General features: G+C 39.5%; 2 protein-coding genes across 3 annotated transcripts; one reads left to right on the top strand and one right to left on the bottom strand.

Annotated features, from left to right (window-relative positions):
• Positions 1–8,027: 8,027 nt before the first annotated feature.
• Positions 8,028–9,803, bottom strand: LOC121685623. Its single transcript, XM_042066234.1, has 4 exons — positions 9,003–9,803; positions 8,770–8,853; positions 8,397–8,600; positions 8,028–8,262 (listed from the first exon to the last, which is right to left on the bottom strand). Exons 1-4 carry the CDS (start codon positions 9,801–9,803, stop codon positions 8,053–8,055), a joined length of 1,299 nt encoding a protein of 432 aa, XP_041922168.1. The 3' UTR covers positions 8,028–8,052.
• A 6,236-nt stretch (positions 9,804–16,039) lies between these two features.
• Positions 16,040–21,365, top strand: LOC121685860 (glutamic acid-rich protein-like). Of its 2 annotated transcripts, XM_042066689.1 has the most exons (11): positions 16,040–17,041; positions 17,315–17,632; positions 17,839–18,114; positions 18,358–18,482; positions 18,543–18,675; positions 18,949–19,263; positions 19,450–19,743; positions 19,917–20,243; positions 20,475–20,542; positions 20,573–20,942; positions 21,164–21,365. In XM_042066689.1, exons 1-11 carry the CDS (start codon positions 16,114–16,116, stop codon positions 21,322–21,324), a joined length of 3,315 nt encoding a protein of 1,104 aa, XP_041922623.1. In that variant the 5' UTR covers positions 16,040–16,113; the 3' UTR covers positions 21,325–21,365. The 2 variants fall into 2 exon arrangements, with proteins under 2 accessions (XP_041922623.1, XP_041922621.1); XM_042066687.1 differs by having other exon boundaries at positions 19,923–20,243; positions 20,475–20,942.
• Positions 21,366–26,185: the final 4,820 nt, after the last annotated feature.

Raw genomic sequence — 26,185 nt, 5'->3', positions numbered from 1 at the left:
TATTTTTTATTATGAGGATGTGCTAAGCAGCTTTGAACTCCTTGCTGCTGGAAAGTAAAGAATAAGTTGGAAAAAGAGGAAAAGAGATTTATGGATTGCGGTCTTTCTTTCCGTAGCCTACTTGATTAGAGATCCAGTCAATGCCCCCAAAAGAGATGTTTCATGGGAAGAGAGTGGTGGTAAAAGAATTACATGGCAGAAAATATAACCTCAGGTAGTTTAATATTGTTTATTGTTATTTGTCTATTGTGCCTTTTACAGAAAACACAAACATAATTAAATGTCAATTTATTTTTCTTTTGCACTTTTTCCATGTATTGTAATTTACAACAAAGGGTATGATGTGTGTCTCTCAAAAACATTTATTCATAAAGGTAATTATGAATCATTATTACATTTTATTTAAAATGATCAACCATAACACTGACCATTCAATGGAAGAGCAAGACCAAGACAAGAGACCCAAGCAGTAGCATAACACTCCGTCCCACGCTTTTGCCACTGTTGCACAGGTGTCCCTCACAACAGTGTAGGCCTATGTCAATAATTTCAGAGCCAATGTGAGTTGACACGTTTCCTATGCAGATATTGCTAGAGGCACATCCTTTCAGAATGGTTGTCTTCCCGTTCTTAGTATCTGCAAATAAATGGTTATTAAATGGTTGAAAAAGAGAACTAAAATAAAATTGAGAATGATGGGAAAAACCTCACCAGTACTAGTTGCTTTAATACACCTGTCCTCGTTTCCCAAACAGGACATCATTTTTGTGCGGTTGCCTCCCTCACAGGTGAAACACTTCTTCCCATTGAGAGTATTTGGATTTAGCTCTAAAATAAACATAGATATATACATACAGTACATACATACATATGAGTGTTTACACATGTTAATCCATGAACAGATCATTATGTATAACATATAATATATATATCATCGTGGAAAACCTTGTGAACCAAAGAGGTTACCGTTGACACTCCAAGACAATACAATACTAAACATATCTGGAGTTTTTTGTTTGCAATAAATACAGCATAACTTTCATTCTTACTCATTAAAATGACCATGAAGACTGACGAAATACATTCTTATGATGTAATTTAAATAAACCACTGTTGTCATACAGTTAACAGGCCTGCATTGTAGCACATTAATTCAATATCAAGTGTTTTCCGTATATGTGTGTCTATCTATTTAACCAACAGCAGAAAATAACAGAATATCCAAACGTTTTCAGTAGCCTACCATTGTTGCAGAAATCACAAATAAGAAGGTATCCCTTCGATTTCAGTTCATTTTTGCATATTCCAACATAAGGAAGCAGCATGAGAAACCTGTCAAAATCGTCATGAGGAGATTCCTCACAAACGGCCCTATCACGTCTTTGAACTGACGTCATGAGGGCGGGTTTCAGCTCGTGCAGTACTGTCTGTCCGGGATGAGCTGCCCTCTGTTGTAGCTCCTCCCGGCTAGCCTCTGAAGATCACGTTGACATAGAAAGCCAGACAAAGTCAGACTCAGTCGATCTCAAACAAGCCTAATGTTATGAGTTAGCGAGCTGACTGTGGCAAGATTTATATATCTTTTTATATCTTTTTATATATTTTCTTTTTCCTATAGCGTGGCAGTCACAATGAAACATTTGCACCCTGGCACACTCTTTCACTGGCTTTTCCAACCACAAAGTATGCAGGGGCAGACTGAGGCTGTTTGATCGGCAGAAGGTTACCAACATTGTTTCGTTCTGATGGTTAGGGTAGGGTACGTGCCTGTCAAAGCAGATTCTGTACACCTTGTGGTTGTGTGCTACTTTCGGCAGCAGAATGCTACCCCTAAAGGATTGAAAATTGTCTGAGGCCTGATGAAATCAATGCAAATACGAGCTTATTTTATCTTTTCATTCTCATCTTGCATTTCTTCACCTTTCTAAAATAATAATGATGATGATGATGATGGAGATGATTATGATGATGATTATGATGATGATGATGATGATATGATGATGATGATATATATTGTCCCAAAGGGAAATTTGTCTTGGACTCATGCGCTGCATACAATGCCTACAAGACAGACAACACAGCATAAATAACACATAACAGACTGTGACCCCCCCCCCACAATATTCCACACATCCCATAAACATAACATAAACGTAAACAACATAATGGCATAAGTATTTTTTTTTAGAAAACACAAAAAAGTTAACCAAAAATTGAATAATAGAATAGCACCAACCACGAGAGAAACGAGAGAAAATCTACCTCAAACCTCAACTCTAAGGATACAGAAGCACACATATAACACACACTATGCACACACTTATTTTCATACATAAAATTAAGGGGATAATATGTTTAGAAATTGACAAGCATGATTTGTTTTTGCGGAGAGAATGTGCAGGACTGGGCAGCGGTCATATTTTGTGCTGCTCTGCGGTACATCTAGTTAAAGAAATGAATTTCTAGTAAACAACCTACTGGTGTACTTTGTGGTCTAAGGAAGTGGTTTGAAATCATGCATGCACACACACACAAAACACACCCACAAACACGCACACACACATTACCAGATTTTTGTCTAACCAACTATGCACTGTTGGGCATAATGAAAAGCACTCTCATCTAGCCTATGCTTTGCCATAATACTAAAACAAATTGTAGAATATTCTTCAGAATGTTCACATACACAGAAATATTTGCATACACACACATGCTGTTGATTTTTTTTTTCACCAAACAAATCAGTGCAACATATGCACAGCAGATATATGTACATTGGAGTGAACAAAAATATGTTCACAAAAAACAGTAAACTGAAAATGAAAATTGCAGAAAAATGTTATTTGTCTACCAGCTCTCACTCTTCCTCCCCCTCTCATTCTCCCCCTCCCTCTTCCTCTCTCTGCAACGTCTTTCATTGTTGTTGTAAAAAAAAACAACCTGTGGTCTTTTCATAGTGCTTACTTCCTGATTGAAGTGGTAACAATTAACCATTGAGGTGTTTGGCCAGGTGGCACATATGTTGGCCAATTAGCTCATGTAGTGTCATTTTGAATGGCAGTGTTTTGAAATGGCAAACATGTGACTTTATGTCAGATTGTTGTGTCTTTTGCAGCGAACCATGTTCACTGCATTTGAAACGTGCCATTTTGAATTGCAAAATGTGTGTAAAGCAGAAAATTAGGTTTTGCTCTCTGTGTGCTTTGCATGTTGCTTTGTGTTAGCAATCACTGCTTTTATTCAGTTTATTAGTTAGCATTCTGTGAAGCTCAATGCAACACTTACAGTTTTTCACAGTACAGTACAGTGTCTTATGTATGAAATAGTGTGTAGAATGGTGCAAGTGTGTTGCAGAATTGCAACTAAAGTGCAAAGCAGCGCTTTTGTTAATTGGTTACACTGTGTTTAAGGTATAGTAACAAAAACTTCAAGTTTTGTTACTTTGGTCTAAGCATGTGTCTATAGTGTTCAAGCAATGGGCAAAAACTGTAAGCAATAAAACAAAATGTCATCATAGAGTAACAAAATAACAGCAACAACAGCAGCACCATCAGTAATATATAAAGTACATATAATATAATTAACACAGTTGCTAAAGTTCTAAATCATACATAACGCATGCATGGGGTACTTTCCATAAGATCATCTCTCAATGCAGATTAAACCAGCTATTAGGCTAACTGAAATAAAACAATGCCGATCTCTAGGTATGGCGAAGGGCATGTGATGATGTGGGGCTTTTTTAGTTTCAAAGTCCAATGGAACTTTATGAGGATGTATTCACCCCTTGCAAGCGAAGTCACGTTTTGTTCGCGCCACAGCAAAATAGCCTAGTGGACGGCAAGAACACGAATCAAATCAATGGGTTGTAATGGGACATATCGCACAGCTAGGAGATTATAGTGAGATTTAACCGTAGTAATGCCCTTCCACGACTGTTGGCTTATTGTTTGGAATACAACAACATCCCATGTTCTTGCATAGATATATTTTGGTTTGTTTTCTTTGTGTTTCGGGAGTATTTCAACCACAATTGTATCAAAGATCCTTGATTACTCTCTCTCGCTTTAACCCTCTCTGATTGCATGCTTATCTCCTCAGTGCATGAAGCACAGCAGCGGTCATAGACTCTGAACAGGACGGCAGATAGCACTTAGGCAAAGTCTTTGGCAAGATCTGAATGTAAACAGATAATACCGTTCAAGTTTTTTTTAAATTTCCTATTTCTTTCAATTCTTTAACTTAAGACATGTAAGAAGTAAGTTTATTCGCTGGGCAACATACAAACTGACGAGTTACATTAGCCCTAGCACTAGAATAGCTAGCTTCTAAGTGTGGCAGCTAGTTATTATTTCATGTTCTGATATGACATTCTTAACGTTTTGACTATGTTACAACTGATAAAAGCAAGACAAATAAAGTAACCAAATCGCTTTGCAATATTTTAGTCCAGAAATACTTATGGGTGTTCATTTACCATAATGTTAATTACAGTAGCCTAACGTAACGTTATCTCCCCTTGCTGTTACCACCAGTTTTAATAACTTTACATTTGCGATCATGACCCATTTCATCTAACAACACCACTGGCATCTTCTTTGACTATCAGACCCCAAACAGCAATACATTGAACTACAAAGATGTTATAGTAATGGTGTTCAGTTCATCATAATCTTTATGACATAATGTAATTTGCCGTCCGTCTCCCATCTTTTTGCCGTCCAGCATGGAGCCGTCACGTGACTTAAGTCACGTGTCTGCAAGGGGTGAATAGTATCCTGGATCCATGAAATAACTAGCCTTTAGAAATAAAAAATCTGCCTACCTCTATGGGAATTTAACATAGGGGTGCCCTTACTTGCACCCTCTATTTTAAGGAGAACATTTATTTATTTACTATACATTATTCATTCACAAAGAAAATTGGTGTCCTTAAAGGAGAATTCCGGTGTGATATTGACCTAAAGTGTATTGAAACATGATACCGAGTGTGAACATATGTCTCATAGCCCAGCTCGGCTACAGGTATGATAAGGGATCAGATTCCAAAAATAATTCAGTGGAAATGCATGGATTCCAGTTGCTGCTACTGGAAGAAACTGGAATCCATGCATTTCCACTGAATTATTTTTGGAATCTGATCCCTTATCATACCTGTTCATTCTTACTCGTTGCTCGACTTATCGTGACTAAATTCAAGATGGCTGCAAACGCTAAACTTCGTCTGTCTGTATAAATCGTCTTGTAAGTAAACTACCAGTGCTTTTTCAAAGTTCTCAATGTCTCGTTTTAAATGTCAGGGACCTCGGAAGTCTACCAATGAAGTGTGGAGGTACATTGAGCCTCGTAAATGGGTGTAAAACAGTGATTTATTTGCATGGCTAGCCCGATGCCGAAGCACCACTATTGAAAAAGCTGTTGGTAGCATCGGCTAACTAGCGCCAGATTTTGGAGTGCAGGGGACAAGCCGAGATGGGCTATGAGACATACGTTCACACTCGGTATCATGTTTCAATACACTTTAGGTCAATATCACACCGGAATTCTCCTTTAAATGTTGGATTTTTCCTCATTTTTCAAATGAAGTCACTAAGATCAGTTTCCAAAAGATGATTTTTTTTTATTTCGTTTTTTAGTCAACTTTAGCATGGGTGTTCAAAAGTTTGACTGGTATAAATATCTCCTAGAGTATCACAATGAAAATTAAGAAATGTTAAACCTGAAATAGGAGCATATATTCTGAGGAAAAAAATATATAGCTGGCTATTTCCTTAATATCCATTGTTTTTTGAAATTGCGATTTGTAGTGGGGGATGGGTAGGATTTCCCCCCCTCTGGTCTTGATATCCTCCCCTCTGCTTAATTATTTTCATCGCCGGGGGGGACAACATTCATCCCCCTCTGCCCCTCATATTTATTAATGCTACTTCATATAAGTAAAGCGCCGCAACGTGAGAACAGTCTAGTAGGCTAGCCTACATAATAATCTGACATCAGAAACGCACCGCCACCGTCAGCACTCATGCTGCTGACACAGTGGCTGCGTGATAACTTAATTTGGCCTTGATCGTGCAGGACATTTCTGAATGTCGACTGTGTAATCCATCATAAATGGCTAGTTTCAATGGAAAAGTTAGCTGGACAAATGAAAGAAAAAGAGAAGGATTCAGTGAAGCATATCGTCATATTTTAGAACCTTCAAAATTAGAAAACTGATGCAACTGAGATGGAGGACAACTCCACGTATAGAACGTAGGCCTATTGTCCGAAGGAACTTACATTAAACGAGGAGATATTAGCTGAATGTCACAAAAAGTGTTACAGAAATTGCTTGGCATCGCTTATTCAATGGCTCTCTACCGAAACACCTGTAGGCTAGTTTGCGGAGGACGAACGAGAAAGCACTCGTTTGATAAATCAGCCAGTAGGCTATGCCTATTAGACAAATAACTTTCAGAAATAATCTGTACTGCAAAAACGAATGTTGGTGGGTATTTAAACTATCTAGCGGGTGTTCTAACAGCTGCAAGAAATAGAAGCTTCATGGTCTTTACGTTCTGGTTCGTAAATTATTTTCATAAAACTTCAAGTTGCCCTATAACTTTACTCTCCAAACTTCACTGCACTGTAGCCAATTAACTGACAGTATGATAGTAGGTTATTTATTTTCTGCAGGCTACAATAAACACTTTTTCAACTTTTGCAATATTACGCACTTGGCTACTGAATGCACATCAGCAGGAGAGAGAATGCGCGTATAGCCTACAGTACGCAGCGTGTAGTGCAATGTGTGCTATTTGGTTACCAACTAACACTGTTAGCCAATTCACTAACTCAAGACTTAAGTGCCATCATATACAACATTTTTTTACATAACAAATACAGAAAGGATGGAGGCAGCAAAAGTAGAGGAGTCATTTCAGATGGGGCAAGAACAAGGTGAATTTGTATGCTTGTCAAAACGTAGTCCTACCCTGCATTAGAGGAGCTGATCATCATACCAAGCACACTCGGGCGATTCTCATGAAAAACAGATTTAAAACGGTTCACACTTGAAAATTTTAAAATGGCATTTGAATACAATTTTTCTTTTTGTTATGCAAGATTAGGGTCTAAACTTCTTAAAACACTTAAATATATATATATATATATATATTCATTTTTTTCTGTATATTTTGGAGCATTTTAGTCAGTCAGAGCACATAAATTCTCAGCACCGCAACATGATAACATAGAATAGATATGGTTTAAAAGTTACAACTATTTAAATTTTTTAATAGATATTATTAACAGTTGTGCCCATATGTGTATATAGCCCAGAAAATATTATATTTATAAGTTTCCCATTTTTTTTCAATTTTATGATTTGTCTCATTACCGCAACATATTTCATGATTCATGTCCTGTTTTTTCAGGATATTTAACTGAAAATTCAAATGTATAATTACTTATTTAGTACAGATGACAAATGAAGAATTACAATTTATCCAAATACCATTATAAACTAGAATTTGTTTTACAACAGCAAAATAATAAGTAAATAAACCTGTGTTGCGGTAAAGAGAAAGGTGTTTCGGAAATGAGTGTCAAAGTTTCGGTAATGAGATTCCTACTTAATTCACCATAACACTTTACACAACAAACACAGAGTGTGAATGCTGAGAATATATAACAAATTCTTGAGATTTACCTTTAGAGTTTTGTATGGAGAAGTAAATGTGGCATTTTCTGTTGAAAATTATTCTCAGAAAGAATGAAAATATCCCATTTTGAACTGTGTATTTTAATAAAACACATTCCAGCATACTGTACCTCAGTACCTCAGACATAAATTCATTAAAAATATAAGCATGAATGTAGACATAAATGGAAAAGGAATGTTTAAATACAATATAATCAATACATCTCATTACACAACTGTGAAACATTAAATTCATGAAAACAATATACATCAATGTAGATATAAATCGAAATGGAATGTTTACATACAAAATGATCATTACAACATCTCATTGTGCTCATCTCATCTCATCTCATACATCACAATATGCATCAGGTGCGCAGCTTGTGTTTAGCCCAAATATCAGGCAAAACACAAAAATGCCTCGCAGAGGAAGTGACTGGCAGAGGCTCGGGAACTTGGTCTTTGATGTCGTGGCGGTAGTACCACACCTTTTCCCCAGAAAACTTAATTGATGGCACATAAAATCGGTTTTCCCCAGCGCAGTTCATAGTGTCCACCTCATACTGGTCATCTGCAATCTGTATTTTAGGAAGAATAATTTTAAGAGAGTGCCATCAACTTGCCTCTCCAGCACTCATTTGAAACTTGGCGACTAAACAAGCCTGACAATGTAGTTTCACCTGAAAGTAATGCCTTGAAATATTTTTTTTACCTGTGTAACTACACCGGGGAACAGATCTGCGTCATATTCCACAAGGACCCACTGGCCAACCTCTATGGAAGCCTCTGGTGGCTTTGTGGAAACGTCGTCTTCCTCCGCAAATGCATGGCGTGATGGAGAGAAGCACTCACAATTTTTCTGACAGAAACATGACACTTCCCTCGTGTGAACTACCCCAGGAGTGGTGGACATCAGCTGTTGTGTAGATTAACAAAAACAGTTTTAGTAATTTATCTACTGATTTACTAATTTATGGAAATGTGATTAGGATGGCAACATAATGATATCTTGAATGTACTAACTTACAGTATGTGGCTAGTGTGACTTGTTATGTGAGCACTTAAATATATTAATTTTGACCTACTTGGTGGATTTTCATTGTCCCTGGGACTGGCTTAAGGTGTGGAGGAAGCAATTCACCCCTCTCTTTAATTTTGTCCTCAGACACCTGTCAAAGTCACAGTGAACTTCATTATCAGTTTCTTAAGTCACAGGCATTTCACAGAAGATTGAAACGGTGTTCAACCAAACAATCTACAATGTGCAATATAGCCTAGAACATAGTTACACACACACACACACCTGGAATAGAGTTACCGAGGAGTTCAGGGTCAGCTGCTGAAACAGAGTATCTGCATCTGGGATGCTTTGGCCGTATGCCACTATTCGGTCTGCCAGGTTTTTTAAGGCTGCCCCCACGCCATCTGGGGCTCCTTTTCCATGAGACGCCTCTGTGAAGTTCCATGTCACGTATTTAAATCCATGGAGGAATGGTACAGTGGAGGCCAAGTAGAACGAATTTCTGTTTCTGTATTGGGATGTTGGGCCATCAGAAACAAAATGTATGTTGCATACATTGGGGTGTTGTTGGCGGATGTACCTCAAAACAGGTTCCAGGTGGGCCCATGTTGCTGTTGCATTGTGCTGGAGGCTGGCAGACACTGATGCAAAGGCTTCCACCCTGCCTTTACTGTTGTAGAACACACCAGTGTGGAGGGTTACCTGCTGGTTCCCACCTCCGAAATGGGTATCCTTCACTTCCCGCGCATACTTGCAGCTCCAATTTTCGCTGTAATCGATATGGACCATCACATCATCATCATGGATGCTATCCTTCATCATCTTGAGAGCGGAAAACTGGTGCCTGATGTTGAAGATATGTGCGGCAAAGTTGGGGAGATGTTCCGTGGTAAGAGCTACCAACCTCTCAATGGAAGTACTTCGGGTTTCAAGTGCGGTGTTCTTCACTTCTTTCTCCCTGGTTGCAGCTTTCCCAGTCCTCTCCACTGTGATAGACCTGGTCACCCACTCCTGCCAGGTGATTATGTTGCCCTTGTTTTCCACATCAAGTGCTGTTGGAATCACTCTGTCTTTGCAGGCCTCACAACGATTGTACATACAGTCAATGTTGTTGGTGTTGCACACAACTGACTGTACGACATCACCTGCGCAAGATGATTCCAAAACTCCAAGCTGGTGTAACTTTTTTATTTTGAAATGGAAATTTTCATGCAGCTTGCATGCACATGTATCCCTGTCAGCAACTTTTGGCCTGACAATCCAAAACGGTCTAAGCTTAAAGAAATGCGCCTTTTGATGCAGGTTTTCACCACAAAACTTCTTGTGCAGGTTAGCCATTGTGTCACACAAGTGCCTTTTCCTATGGATCACTCCTCTCCGCCGGATCTCCCCAGATTTTCCGTTGACCACAGTGGATACATCATCCCTATGGAGGAAAGAATGTACCATTTTCAACAGGCCTTTCCTCTTGCTGTTGAGCGAAATGCCACCTTTCTGCTGCCTGACTTTTTTGTTTTTTGCGGTCGTGGCAATCTGCTTGGTCACAGTCACCCTTCGAGCTTGAAGTCTCCTAAATTTCTTGTTGAGATTCTGCATTTCTTTTCTGTTTTTTTTCAATTCCTCTTCTGCCTGTCTCAGTTTGGTCCTCAATCTGTTGACAACTTTTGATTTCTTTCTGATTGTGCTTCTCTTTGGGGTTGATGACTGCAGTGGTGGTGTTGGTACATCGTCTTGTATTGATACGTGATCCTCAGGTGTTGGCTTATTTACTTCAGCTATTGCTGAAGAATCACTTAATTCACTCACAGAAGAATCTGGAGTGAGATTGAGAACACATTGGGTTTGTTTTTTGTTCTTGTAGCTTTTCGCTGAATATTGTCTCCACTTGAGTTTTTTTTTCTCATGCTCTCTTTTCGTAAGGTCCTTGACAGTCTTCACTTTACCACTCTCCTTACGTTTGTGATACCTGAAAGAAGAACCCAAGATTTGTGTTACTGAACAGTCATTACACAAATGAAAGTTATGTGCACAACCATTGTTATTTATATTTGGACTTCATTGTGTGTCCATGTGTGAGCGCATGCACATCTGCCTCAGCCTCATGTACACGCCTGTCTTTCACAGTCTGTCTCAACCTGTGTGGGTGTGTGTGTGTCCCTATTATCTCCCTGTCACCCCGAACCTCTCTCTCTCTTTCCGTCTGTACTCCTCAAGTAGCTCAGGATTGCTGTAGATTTTCTCTCTGAACTTAGCCAGCCTAGCCTTTGCGGATGCCTTTTTATTCAGAACAGATTCCTGTCTGTTAGGAAATGAAATGACATTGCATATTACAGTTGATTTTAAAATGTAAAAGGTAAAAATATTACTTTACTATTTACAAAGAGAGCTTATATGGATAGCCATATCATAGAATTGTTACATTGAACCACACATTCTATTATGCAATGTATATTAAACTTATCTCAAAATGACATGATACAATGCAGTGTTTCCCCTAGAAATTTTTCCAGCAGCGGTGCTATTACTTGGGGGGGGGGGGGGGGTTGTTGCGCATTTTTTTTTATTTATTTTTTTTATATCATACCTTCGTGTTTCTTTTGTGGACATTTTCAGCTTTCTTTTACATTATTGGTTAAAAATGATAGAAGAAAAATGAAATGGCACAACCCAGAAAAAGATTATTTACAATTTATTTAAATTTGTCTTAATGGCAAAGGCCACACCCAATCTGCGAGCACTTAATTTTTCTGGGCTTTTCAAAGAACATCTCTAAGGCTCTTTGGTAATTGAATTGAATTGTTGGGGGGCCATTAATGCTGACACGCATGCACGTAGCCAGATGCTCTCCTTGTAGTCTATTTCTCAGTCCCAAAACAACAAACCCACGTATAAAAAAGTAAATACTCACTTTTCTTCTACATCACTCCCACAGTTACCATACAACTCACTCACAATTAACTCGAAAAGGACCTAGGCTACTTGATTGAAGTGCGACCGTTCGTCTCACCGTCAAGAGAACGCTTAAGTTATGAGAACACGTCTTTCTGATAAGAGAATGTAGGCTCCTATGTCTAATGCCGCAAACGTAGAAAAGGTCTGTTTGTGATAGCCTATTATAGCTAAGTGGACAGAATTTAGGCTATACGTATATGCCAACATATGCTCATATTTCCTTTAACTATCAGAAAGTTTAAACAGGCCTAGACTGTGTTCGCCTAGCTTTCCCATGCAAACATTACATGTAGCCCTACGCTAACGTTACAAGTCTAGGCTACAATTAACGTTAAGACCATACACCTTGTAGCACATTGGTTTACTCTATTGCATTACTTACGTTTTAATAATTTGTCGTTGAATGTTGATGGAGGCTCATCTTTGGGAAATCAGCTCTCTGGATAAAATTGTCAACCGGAGCAAGAGTTCTCAGAGTTGACGACACCGGACGTAAATCCAATCAGCAGAAAGAACCGCATCACAACAGTAGGCTAAATCGCAACAAACTTTTTTCCCCCCATGTTAAATTCATTTCGGTAATCATGAATTGGTTTCTTTTATTTGATGTAGGCTAGGAGAGGAGGATGCATGTTTCACATTAGTGTCAATGTGTCAAAGCAGGCTTTGGATCAGAGGAATTGCTCAAGCTTAACATATGGCATAGGCTACAAGCGAATTCACGGCATACAAACAGCTTCGTGATGAAATATAACTAATATCATTTTTTATTGTCACCAGGCCTATAAGTAGGCTATTTATTGTGTAACCTACAAGTGAACGATGACACCATAGGCTACACTGTGGCGGAGCAAGACCCCATCAGTCGGATAGCTAAACAATGTAACCGTGTTCAGAACGTAGGCTAGCCATATGGGCTGCAGACTTGTCTTTGGGCTTGTAATCACCTGACACATCATGCCGCATATAGGTCCTGAATAATGAGAGGCTAAGTGCGGATTTGATGCACTTAACTTACTCAAGACTTTCAGAAAACAATTTCGAGATGACGTTGGCCGTTGTGCTTTTACAGTGTGTTAAGTGAATCTCGTGATATTATGTTGCAGCGGCGCTGAAAATCCAGCGGCGGCGCTGCGCCGCTGTTAAATACACTGTAGGGGAAACACTGCAATGCAATGACATGAAATTATGAAAATTCATATAATAAACGGATTTATATAGCAGGTCAGTGCTCAATTACAAAGGACCACAGCGGCACCCATATAATTTCCGAATAAGATAAAAACAAAACTGTTAATAAGTATTGATGATATATACGTGTGTGTGTATATATAAATAAATAAATATTTTATATATAAATAAATACATAAATAAATATTTTTGTAAATAAATAAATACATAAATAAACTATGACATAGATACTATAATATACAATATACTATATACTATACTATATATCAAGTAAATTAATAAATAAATAATAAGTAAATAAATAACGAGTAATAAATAATATAAATAATAATAAATAAATAATATAAATAAATAATAAATAAATAATATAAGTTCATGTCACTTAAAACATTAATTTCTCATTACCGCAACAGTGAATCTCTCCACCGCAACAGGCTTTTAATTGTTGCGGTGTATGAGAAAGCTGTTGCGGAGCCTGAGTGACCTTGACCTTCTGGGGCCTCTCTGGGGCCACCATGATGCTAGGCTAAACTTTTGCTAGCTTTTTGTATTTAGACTTTAAAAACCTTAAAAATTCCCAAAACACAATAAAATTTTCATTTTTTAAACATTGAAAACTTGCTGTTTCGGTAATGAGAAACAAAAAGTTGTGTATGCTCGCTGACAACCAAGTTTTTAACATTTATCTGGAGAGATATAAAATGAGGTGCTTACCTGGTAGCCATCTTGGGTGTTACAGTAAAAGGTGTCCCCCCTCTCAAAATGGCTGTTTTTTGTCTGTTCCTTGTGGTCTTAAATGGTGCTTGAAAATTGTTGCGGAGGCTGAGAATATTGGGTGTGACCAAAGTTCTTTTTCTAAATATTTTCTTTTCTTTTACCAGTGAATTCCAAGCAATAACTTTTTATTGAATGTAACAATTTACCTTATGAGATACATTTAAGTTTTTTATTATTTATTTATTTTAAATATTAAAATTATGTAGTTGAAGAGCCGAGATTCAGTAATGGACGCGTTGCGGTACTGAGAATTTCACATTAAATTGTAAAAAATACATCATTTAAAATATCACAATGTCTTCTTTTAATCACTTCCAATATAGCCTATGATGAGATGTTTATAAACCAGTGTTTCCCAAATTGATAGCATTTATCTGTTCATCACAATCCTTAATGCCACCTCATGAGTCTGATTTCGTGAGAATCACCCACTCGCTGTTTAAAGTCATACATCACGGTAAACTAAAACTAAGATAAAGGTAAATGTTACAAAGGTGGCAAAATGAATATAGGCTATTATTAGCCATGACATTACTAGGCTATGAATCGTTCGTTCATTTAAAAAAAAAAAAATGTGGGGGTGGGGGTTACAAACTTATTCAAAATTATCCCCCCCTCTGGTTTTTACACAAATCGCACCCTGGATGGCCCACATCATGTCGTTGGTGGGTGCGGGCATGGGGTGGCTGCAAAAGGCTTCATACTCTTTGACAGAATGGAAATGAGGTTGCATGGCCTAGTTTTGGAAGCACTTGCAAGCAATACTGCTGTCATAACCCATTTCTCTTCAAACCACAAATGAACACAAATTGATGATCGCTTTAAGTTATGTTGAGCCGGTGGTCTTCCCTAGATAAAAGCAGACAAACCATTGGGTCTCAGCAAGGATTTGACTCAATTTTGGACTGTCGGAGTCTTAGCTGTTAAATAAAACAGACTCTACACATACAGTTAAGTGACTTTTATTTGTCTGGAGAACTGCAAAAAGCAGCAAAGATTTCCCTTGGATATTGTGACTAGGAGGAGTATTATTTATGTTGCATGTACAGTACCCTCCAGAATTATTGGTAAAGTTGACTAAAGACAGGTATAAAAAAAAATAATGTTTTGTTGATTCGTTGTAACATTGCAATGGAAACAATGAGGAAAAATTCAACCTGGAAGGGAAGCAAATGTATTCTGAGAAAAAAGAAAATATCATAAAGACATTTTTATTAGAAAGACTCAGGGAGGTACAATGAAAGTTAACACATGTTTTAATCCATCAAAGGATATACAAAAGACATAAGCAACAATAAGAGTCTTTGACATAGGCTCCGTCCTCGGTCCAATAATTGTGGGCAACATGTTTTTTGGTAAAAGTATTAATTTCTTTATGACACTTTCTTTTTTCTCAGAATACATTTGCTTCTCTTCAAGGTTGAATTTTTCCTCATTGTTTCTATTGTAAGGTAGACAATTTTCTCATGAATCTCTTTCAACTATTCAGCAAAAGCATAATGACACCAGAACAGTGTCACAGCCTGGGAATGTCCTCTCTGAGGTCTGAACAAGCCTCTGTCGGCCTTTAGGACACCTCTGCAGGTCTCCGTCCCATCAACATCAATAAGGCATTACAATTTAGATAAAGCCTGACTTCTACTGGACAGACTTTGCTAGAGCAATGTTTGTTTTTTAGCCCTTTACTGATTTGCATGGAAATAGGCTATAGAATGTTTGTACTATCTAAATCAAGACCGTAGCCATGTAGTCAACATTGGGGGGACCAAATATGGCGGGTGAAATCGGTTCCTGCCATTCTATTATATGTGCAAATTCACAAACACATAGGGTGATATGTTATTGTTTTCTTTTAAACAATGATGTGTAATAATACTGTTTATTTCATTTCCGTGTGGCATGAAATTATATGGCATTGAGGGTTGAACAATGTACAACCGTAACTATAATCATATGAACATAAATGTGTCTTTGGTATAGAAAATGAGTCCAGATATTGTGATCAAAGTACCAAATATACAAAAAATGATTTATCTAGTTAAAAACTAGCTTAGTCTAGGGTGCAGTTGTTTTGGTTTGGATATTGCTTAGCCTACATGATCACATAAGATATGCCATTGTGACTGTACAGTCCTTTGCTAAAAAACACCATCCTGCCTTGTACGTCAATAATGAATTAGTCAATGGTACTTAAATTGTATGAAACCCATTCTGAAAACATGGCATCTTTTTCTCATCTATGAGCAATGATATATTACATTCTAATAATATATATAGGCTATTTCATTGAGAGTGGCCTTCACAGAACTAGTTCTGAATTTGTTGTCACGGCAACTTAGATTTGTAGGTGCTGTTATGTATGTCATAATGGAAGGCAAGCAACATTGTGATGTCATAGAACATAACAAGGTGTGATTTTGACATTCAGTTCCCTTTTGGATGAGACACTGCAGAGAGTAGTTGGTTTTTAGATTGCTGTTGTATTGCTATGAGATTTCTATGGATATTTAACTGCTGTAAAGCACAGCAGGAGGATGACGATGCAGAACAACCATGGTTCATTGCCAGGGAGTTTGAAACGGTAGTTTGGTATGGGTTTGACTCTGAATGGGAATCCATACAAGAACGAAAGCAGAGGCTGAAAAAATACAGCCTGGAAGATCTTAAGAGACAACTAGAGCTGTTTGGTATCACTATAGTTGAAGTAAAAGGGCAAAAGAAGAGTGAGAAGAAGATGAAGAGAGAGTACAGGAAACTTCTCATGCGAAGGATGAAAATGGTGGAGACTGAGAGGGCCAGAAGGTCAGTTCAAGTCAGGAGGGGAATGGAGCCAGAACAGAAGATGGATTTGGTGCAGAGGGGAGAGAATGGCTTAGACCAGGAGAGTGAAAACACACAAGACGAAAAGCAGAGCTTGGAGACATCTGCAGAGCTGATTCCTGAACGGCAGGGTCTGAGGAAGGAGGCCCAGATATTAACAATGGATGAACCAAACAATCGTATGGAAGAGGAGTTTATGAACAACATTAAGGAGGAAGAGACACAAGAGGAGATGAAGACTGAGGAAATAAAGACAGACACAGAAGAGAAAAGAAGAGAGGATCAGGAGAGGGAAGACAACAAGGAGGACATAAAGAATGATGAAGTTGGAAAGGTGAATGAAAAAGACTTCACAGATGCACAAGAGGAGGGATGGAAACAGGAACTAGACTTGAAGACCAAGACCCATGGAGAGAAGGAGGAAGAGGTGGAAATAGACTTCAACAAGATCAAAGAAGAGGATGATATCCTGAAGGAGGGAAAGTGTGAGAAAACTGTTACAGAGGAAGGTGTGGTGACAGTTGAGGAGAGCAAGAAAAAGCAGGAAAACACAGATGATGCTGTGGCCTCTGGAACGATGGCAACAGTCTCCTTGGGTGAGTATTAAGGTTAAGATTAAGGCCATGTATTTACCTGGTGCAAACATATAGTATCCAGAGCTGTATGTATAAAGATATCTTTATACGGCTCTGATAGTACCCATAAAGCAAGCTGAATGTGTGCAGTTGTGCATAACTTTACCAAATTCTCAAGTTTGATTGATTGAACTATTATAGCTGCAAGTCTGAATTATGTCAAATAGCTATTTATTACACTATAGGATGTGATAGACTCACTCACCAATAATGATCTTGTTCCCATTTACACAGAGTTGATGCAGAATGAGGATCATGAGGAGAAACAAGAAGAGGCTGCAGTAAAGGAGGAGAGAATAAACAAAGATGGGAAAGAAAATCAGGAGGAGAACAGGGAGAACAAGGTGGAGAAAGAAAGATACACTGAAATAAAAGAAGAAAAAGAACTGCATGATAAACTGGAGGAGGAGGAGAAGAAGGAAGAAGTTAACATAAAGGAAAAAGAGGGGCAAGAGGAGGTGACAGAATATGTGGTAGAGATTAAAGAGGAGAAAAAGGAGGAGGATACAGACAAGGCCACGGCTTTGGTGAAAACCAAAACAGTCTCCAATGGTGAGTATTAACACACAGCACAGCAAGATTGAACAGATAGCTATAGAAAAATATTCACATAAGGTTTGTAGGTTTAAGTTACTCGTCCAAACTCTCAGGTTTGGTAGGTTGATTGAGGTTTTTGGCTGGTTGAGTGTATTATGATATCACATGATATAATAAACACAGTATAATAACAATGTGGCCATCCTTGTCTGAATGTACAGATGTGACCCAGAGTGAGGAAGATCAAGAGGAGGAGCTAGATGTGGTGGTGGAGGAGAAGGAGACGGTGAAAGGAGATGGTACAGAGGAGAAGAAGGAGGAGAAAGAAAAGGAGGAGGGAAAGGAGCTGGAGGATAGAGAGGAGAAGGAGGAAAAGGAGAAGAGGTTCCAGGAGGTGCAAGAACAGGTGAAGGACTGTGTGGTGGAGGTAGAGGAGGAGGTTGAGGAAAATGCAGATGATGGGACTCCACAGAAAGATGAGACTACACACTCTTTGGGTGAGTATTACGGCACAGTAGAAATGAACAGGTAGCCATTAAACACTGGTTTACCCTTTCAGTTTTCCATGACTCTCCAAAACTCTTTGGTTTGGCTGGTTGACTGAGGGTTTTGGTGGGTTGTACACAGATGTGTTCACCTTATTTCTTTGCACCAAACAACCCTGAATGGCAAGAGTGAAGGCATGCAATATTATAAAACTAAGTTAAGATTAATTTTGACCTCCCGGTCTAAATTTGCAGATCTGATGCAAAATGAGGATCAGGAGGACAAGAAAGAGAGGATAGAGAGGAAGGAGAAGTTAAAAAGAGAATGGAAAGAAGAGAGGGAGGAGGGAGAGAATGAGATGGAGGAAGAGAAAGAGACTGAAGTAAAAGAGGAGGAAGAGAGAGAGCAGCTGGGAAATGAACAGCTGAAGGAGGAGAAGGAAGAAGTGGTAAAGAAAGTGATGGAGGAGCAGGAGGAGAGGAAAGAATGTGTGGTGGAGGTAGAGGACGAGAAAAAGGAGGAAGATGCAGACGAGACTGTAGCTTTGGTGAGATCACTGATAGACTCCCATGGTGAGTATTAACATAAAGCAGCAGAATTGAATGATTAACTAAAAAGTTTGATTATTCTTCCAGTTTTACAACATCTGAGATAGCAGAAGTGAACCATGGAAGTAGTCATGGCAGTCGATCCTAGCTAATCTCTTCTAGTTATACATTACTTTAAAAACTCATAAGTTTGCCTGATTGATTGAGGTGTTGGGTGGGATGGTAGATGTATATGTTACCTCATTTATTAATAGATGCGTATGATGTACTGAACGCCCTTCTGGTCTAAATGTACAGATTTGAGGCAGAATATAGAGGATCCAGAGGAGACGCTAGATGTGGTGGTAGTGGAGAGGGAGAGGATGGAAGAAGATGGCACAGAGGAGAGGAAGGAGGATGAAAGACAGAATGAGACGGAGGAGAGAAAAGGGGTTGAGATGAAAGAAGTAGGGGAGAGAAAGGAAATGGAGGACAAAGAGAAGGAGGAGGAGAAGGAGGAACTGGACATGAAGGAGGAGCAAGTGAAGGTGAAGGAGTGTGTGGTGGAAGTAGAAGAGGAGAAGGAGGTGCAAAATGCACATAATGAGACTGTGGACATGGAGAGCACATTGGGTAAGTATTATGCATATGGCACAGAAGAATTGATCATTCGTTTTACAAATGTACATGACCCTACCAAACTCTGGACTGATAGAGGTGTTTGTCTGTTAGCCGTATGCACATATTTTACATGGCTACTAATGAAAGAATAAGAGTAATGTGATACAAATCATCTTGTCCTACAATCTGAATTTACAGATTTGACACAGAATGGGAATCAAGAGAAGAGGAAGGAGAACGTTGGGGCAGAGAAGGAGATGATGAACAAAGATGAGAAAAAAGAGAGGAAAGAGGAGGATGATAAAGAGGTAGTGATTAAAGAAAAGGGTGAGGAGCTGGAGGAGGTGCAGGAGGAGAAGAAAGCAGAGGCCATGAAGGTGAAGGATGAGCAGGAGGAGGTGAAGGAGTGTATGGTGGAGAAGGAACAGAAGAAGGAGGTGGATGCAACTGATGGAACTGTAGCCATGGAGATAAGACCAGAGGTTTCCCAGAGTGAGTATTAACAGACACAGTATAATTAAACAGGTGGGCATATTAAAACATGGCTGGGATCACACTGAAAATTACTAAAATGCAGTGGCAATCCGAATCTGAATGCCTGAAGTGTTCCATGAATGCATTACAGTAAACTGACTTACTAAATGTTTTTGCACAAATTTGTCTAGTTACAGAGAGAAACGCCACCCTAAATGAAAACAGAAAGGTAAAGAAGAGAATGCGAGGGTGTAGAGGCGGGAAGTCAAAAAACAAACACAATCAACTGGAAGTGTACAAACATACATACAGATCTTCAGGACATACAGTGGAGGATGGAGAGGAGCTGATGGACAACAAAGGAAAGAAGGAAGAGGAGAAAAAGAAAGCAGAGAAGGGGGACATGAAGGTGCAGAAGGAGCAAGAGGAAGTGAAGGAGTGTGTGGTGGAGGAGAAAGAGAAGGAAGATACAGATGATGGGGCTGTGGCCATGGAGACGACACTGAAGGTCTCGCTGGGTGAGTATGAACATGTGACTCAGTAGAACTAAACAGGTATCTCTAACATATTTCATCCAGTTTCACATGACTCAAAATCTCTCAAGTTTTGTGTGGTTCATTGACACTTCTCTTGGGGTGTATGTAGGTGTTGCCTGGTTATTAATGAAGCCACGGTGATAACTGTTTCTCATTACATAAGAACTATGATATCCAATCTAATATATGCTGCACAAAATCATCTGCTTACAGAGAGCAACACCACCATCAATCAAGAGCAAGAGGTGAAGAAAAGAATGCGAGGCTGTAGAGGCGGCAAATCCAAAAACAAACACAATAAACTCCAAGTGTCCAAGTGTGACATGACTGAGGAAAACAGACAGAAGCAGGACATGAGATATGGACACCAACATGAGTCCCAACACAGAAGAGGAGAAAGGCATAATAAAAGACAGGGGGTGAGAGACTGCTGGAGAGGTTCAAATGGATGCCAGACAGCTCCAGTGGGATGCTGGGGAGATGCAAAGAGATGCTGGAGAGGTCCAAAGGGACCTTGGGGAGGTCCAAAGGCACATGAGGAAGAGAAGGAGAAGCAGGACATGAGAGTGAAGGAGGAGCAAGAGGAGGTGAAACAGTGTGTGGAGGAGAGAGAAGAAAAGGAGGAGGAAGAAGTACACAATGGCACTGTGACCATGGCAACTACATTGAAAGTCCATTTGGGTAAGTATTAAAATATGACACAGCAGAAGTAAACAGGTAGCATAAATACTAGCTATTCTTACACATGACTGAATGTTGTTAGGTTTGCTTAATAGATTTAGGTTTTTGATGGGGTGTATTTAGGTGTTAACCAGCCTTAATGACAGCATATTGATAATTGTTTCTCATTATATGGAGACCCTCGATATCTGAACTAATGCATTTTCCATAAAATCCTCTAGTCAAAGATAACAACACCACCACAAATAAAGATCAAGAGCTGAAGAAAAGAATGCGGGGGTGTAGAGGCGGAAAATCGAAAAACAAACGAAAGAAACAGGAAGTGTACAATGAGACGACTGAGGAAAACAGACTGACGCAGGACACGAAAGCTGGACACTAACGTGAGTTTGAGCACCAACACAGGGGAGTGGAAAGACAAAATAACAGAGAGGGGGTGCAGGCACACTGGAGAGGTCCACAGCAGTAAGAAAGACAGACGAGAGAGGACAACCAAAGACAACCCAGAAACCAGCACAGGCACAACATGGCGGTGAGGGTATGGTACGGGGCAGACGCATGTGAACGTCACACAGAGGAGACGGCTAGAAGAGATGAGAAGAAGCGACCGCATGGGAGCCACGGGGGAATTCACTGGAATACAGGAGGCTTGGTTGTGCTGAGGAGAGGGCCAGTTTGGGCAGAACACAAGAACAGAGAAGGAGGACGAACACAGCAGGAGGAGAGAGGAGAGAGAAGGGGTGAGAGGCAGGGCCCTCGTCACCAAAGACAGAAGAGAGAGCACATGGAGAGGAGAGAGGCAGGAGGAGGAACAGGAGGAGAATGAAGTAGAAACAAAGGCCATCACAGGGTTGGAGTAGAGCAGATGAAGAAACAGGAGCTTACATTGCCATGGGGCAGAATAATATGAGTCTGCAGACAGAAGAAGAGAGAGACATCGGGAGAAGAGCAGCATGGAGAGACCGGAGATAGAGAGATGGCCGTCTGGACAGAGACAACATGATGGTCATCCTAGACACCAAGGAAACCCCTTTACACATCACAGAACCAACAATCATTCACACACACACTGCACACACACATAGAAACAAAACAAAGAAAACATCTACAAAACACCTACAGTATAAATACAAAAACATTCAAACACACAGACACATGCACACACAGTCTAGTACACCAAATACACATTAAATACATACAAAAAATTAAAATATATATATTTATAATCAATAAAAAAAACTATAAACTATTTCTGTTTTTACTTTTACATTCAAAAACTGCACTTGTCATAATGGTTTTAAAAAAGTGGAATATGTGTGAACAATCCTTTTATGAAATGAATAATTGTGACTGATTGTTCACTTAACAGATAATGGACTTTCTCCATACAGATACTGTATTTCAAGACAGAATGTCAGCCTGAATCCATTTTAATAGAGACATCCATCCTGGCAAAAGTGGTTGACGTGTGGTGGTGATGGTAGTGTACACATGTTACAATGTCAAGTGCAGAGCTGTGGGCTGTTGAATAGGAATGTTAGTGTCTAGACAGTCCAGTAAAACAGTCATATCTAAGAATTAAGGGAACTTCCATATCTATTTCCTTTACATCAGCGGTTCCCAAACTTTTTTCCCCGCGGACCACCTTCTACATCCTGACTCGGCTCGCGTACCCCCACCATCCAACACATAAAAAAGTAACTCATTCTATTGACGCATTCCAGGCATCGTTGTTTAATTAGCCGCACTACATGATAACATAATAAAAATGTGCAACTGAGGGGTATTCCAGAAAGGAGGTTTAACAAACACTGAGATAAAACTTAACCTCTGGGTTGTCTGAACCTGTGGCGACTAAACCCGAGCTGTCGGTTCCAAAACACCGGTTACCAGTTAGTTAAATCAACCCTGTGTTAGATAACCTAGAGTTGTGCGCGTTCACGGCGAACTTATAAAGGCATCATCTATTGAGAGTCGAAACCATGAGTGAAACCGGCGAAAGGAAGAGCACCGTATTTTTCTGAGGCGGAGTAGTCGAGGCTTACGAGGAGGAGAGAACTGTAATAACAAAAAAAGAGCAATACTTAAGCGCCTGCATCCGAGACCTTGCTTGGCAGAGAATAGCCTAACTGACCGTGTAAATGCGCATGTTTAAGATAGCCTATTTAATGTCAAAAGAACAATTAAATAATTCACTGGACATCACGTATTGTATTGACTGCTTTGAATGATGCTTTCTTAAACTAGCCTAGTTGTAACAGATTGAGTGGGCCATAGAATTCTTTGAGAATCCCAAATGTAATTTTCTATTTTAACGCAGGTCCTGCAGCTGCGGGCCAAGTTAAACTTTTGCGCTCCATCATCGGAAGGGTGAATGTCGGAAGGCATGGTATTGGACACATTTCGGTGCACATTTGGAAAATGTAATAAGTGATGATGACCTGCCAGTTGGTGAAACTACACTTTAATGATCATCGTGGGTTTGTGTCCAGGAAAACGAATGAAGTTGCGCAGGAACTGCTTTAGGGCAAGGCAAACTTTACGCACCGACCGACAGCTTGCCGATATGCTCTGCGTCTCCAACACTACAAAAACTCCCAGTCGGAGAGCGTGTGTAGCCTATTAAAAAAATATTTTATCCCAAATGCCATCAGCATTCTTAAAGGTAAACTATGCAGTATTGGCAGTTTCCTTACTGTTTTCTCGGTTTTTGCTTCTTTTTCGCTGGCTCTGTCATGATGAATGTCTGAGAAACTCCATCGCTACCTTTTTCTAGCCGGTGCCTGGCGTGTATGTGTATTTGAATGCAGTAAAGCAATTCGTTACACTCGTTATACTTCCTGACACTGAGGCCATCGGCCCGCCGGTCCACAGTTGCAAGGGTGGTTTTTCCGCTCACAGGCGCTAGAGAGAAGCGAGACGGCCACCATTCAACCCGAAAAAGGTCATATAACCATTCCAATGACTCTGAAGCTGTTAAATGAAGGTACATTAAGCTAAAAAACTTGCATAGTGTGCCTTTAACCAAACTTAGTGACAACATGCATACCCGACTGAGCTGTACAGCTATATTTAAGCTTATTTATTCATTTTCTATAGGCTATGTTTCCCCTTTTTTGTACTGTACTTGTTTTAATTATATCTTCAATGTGTCTGAGATGTTGTTTGTCCATCTGTCTGGTGAGCCAAACACAAATGTCCACTGTGGTGTAGGCTAGCTAGCCTACATTAAAGATTTATTTTATTCTATTCTAATCCACCATGCATAATGTAGGGATGGAGAATGCTTTTCAAGTAGCCTATATTTATCCTGGGTGTTCCCATGCTGCCTTGCGCACGATTTGATTCACGCTGCTAAGGCAGCCTGGAGACCATGAGCAAATTTTCGCCTGAGATAGGGAACCAATCACAGAACAGGGGGGAAAGCAAGACGATGATGAGCTATGCACAGACGCATTTGATAGACATCCGTGGCACCCAATAAACGGATCTGGGCATTTTTTTCAAATACGAGAAAATGAACGTTTGGTTCCCAGACCACGTCTCATTGAGAAGTGGTGGCGCTAGCCAGGCTAGCCTATATTAGGATTCAGCTGAAAAACTCTAGCGCTCTTGAAAAACTTGTTTGGAAAAGAATGGATAGGCTATCATGTGATGTCGCGGTCTTATCGCCCTCTAACGGTGAATTGCACGGATGAAAATTACATTATATTGTGCTTCTTTGTCAATCGGACCTTCGTCAAAATGAAACGCCATTGTGTGACAAGTGTAAAAATAGCGGCCTGATTGAACATGCACTGAAATAACCGAACATAATTGAACATAACCTGAACAAAACCTACCCCCTACCAGGTTAAGTTCAGAGCCTATTTTACCATAGTTACTTACATAGCCTGATCATTTTTGAGCTTTCTGGAACTGAAATCCCAGGTTTATCGTTTACTCTGGGTTACATACCCAGTTCAGTTCAGAGCCTATGTTACCATAGTTACTTACATAGCCTGATCATTTTTGAGCTTTCTGGAACTGAAATCCCAGGTTTACCGCTAACTCTGGGTTAACATACCCAGTTAAGCCAGTAAACCTGCTTTCTGGAATACCCCCCTGGTCTATGAGCTCTCACGTAAAAAAAAAAACAGTGTGGAAAACCACATTAAGAAAATTATCTGGTGCTAATGTAAGATTATATGTGTTATGTTACATCACATGTAGCGACAAGTTAATGCAGCCTAATTGAATAGTCCTTCAATAAATCCCCCATGTTGTAATGTTGTAATATGAGGCAAGCTAGTTGCTAACGTTTAACTAGACAATGTTAGCATTAACGTTAGAGATAACGTGTAACGTTAGAGGGGTGATCAGATCCTGTTTGTTAACATTCATGGTTTAGCAAAGGCTGCACATGAAGGGAGTTGGTTAAAATAGCAAACGTTAGCTGAATGTTAAACTAAAAGCCCGGGCAGTCACGTAAGTTTAATGTTGAAGTAGTTTGACTTTAGGCAAACTACGTCTTATTAGACCAAGCCAGTCGAGGTAATCATAACCTTGTGATTCTACATTATGGAGGGCAGTAGACTAAATTAGCAGCTAGCTAAATTAATGTTAGTTTGACTAGCGACACATATACCGTCTAACGTTAGCACAATATGATTCAACACGTGCTGATAACTCGCATGTATTCGGCTTATTGATCATTTATTGTCAATTTTTGTAACGTTTTAGACAGCTTTATAAGTTGGTAGCATTAAAGTGAAGTCAATTGTGCAAAGTAACCCCTCCTACTTAAAATTAGGGATGGGCAGAACGAGGCTTTGTGAAACAACGAAACGTTCGAAGCAATTGCGCCGGAATGTGTCGAGGTTTCGAAACAATCCGACACACGTAACTCCATGGTGACATCTAGTGGCCAGTTTTGCTAACATCACATTTTGACCGTGAAGCACAACTGCTTCAGACGAAGAATATAAATAGCCAACATGGAACGCAAGATTTCGTCCACAGCCACGTGGTTCAGTGGTTAACACACTTGCATTCGGCCGGAGCGGCCGGTGTTCGACTCCCTGCTGGTGCTTAGAAATTTCAGACTAGTATATGCGTTCAGTAACTAGAACATTTTTATATCTGCCAGTTAGATGTTTTGTTATTTCAGTTTCATAGTACATTATCCTTTGGAATATGCTGGAGAGGAAAATGCTACAATGGTTTTAAAATGTAGGCTATGCTTATGGCCCAGGGTTTTTTTT

This window comes from Alosa sapidissima, chromosome 16 (assembly GCF_018492685.1).
Source record: "Alosa sapidissima isolate fAloSap1 chromosome 16, fAloSap1.pri, whole genome shotgun sequence".
Lineage (NCBI taxonomy): Eukaryota > Metazoa > Chordata > Actinopteri > Clupeiformes > Clupeidae > Alosa > Alosa sapidissima.
This window is presented reverse-complemented; position numbering and strand designations above follow the sequence as displayed.

Bases quoted from the DNA above. Each gene is read 5' to 3' on its own strand.
- LOC121685623 (XM_042066234.1), bottom strand. From the start codon at position 9,803: ATGTACAATCGTTGTGAGGCCTGCAAAGACAGAGTGATTCCAACAGCA. The intron at 8,854-9,002 runs GTAACTCTATTC...TGACTTTGACAG, and splicing joins AGCTGACCCTGAACTCCTCG to GTGTCTGAGGACAAAATTAA. The intron at 8,263-8,396 runs GTAAAAAAAATA...CCTAAAATACAG, and splicing joins TCCCCGGTGTAGTTACACAG to ATTGCAGATGACCAGTATGA.
- LOC121685860 (XM_042066687.1), top strand. From the start codon at position 16,114: ATGAGATTTCTATGGATATTTAACTGCTGTAAAGCACAGCAGGAGGAT. The intron at 17,633-17,838 runs GTGAGTATTAAC...CTGAATGTACAG, and splicing joins AACCAAAACAGTCTCCAATG to ATGTGACCCAGAGTGAGGAA. The intron at 18,676-18,948 runs GTGAGTATTAAC...CTAAATGTACAG, and splicing joins ATCACTGATAGACTCCCATG to ATTTGAGGCAGAATATAGAG.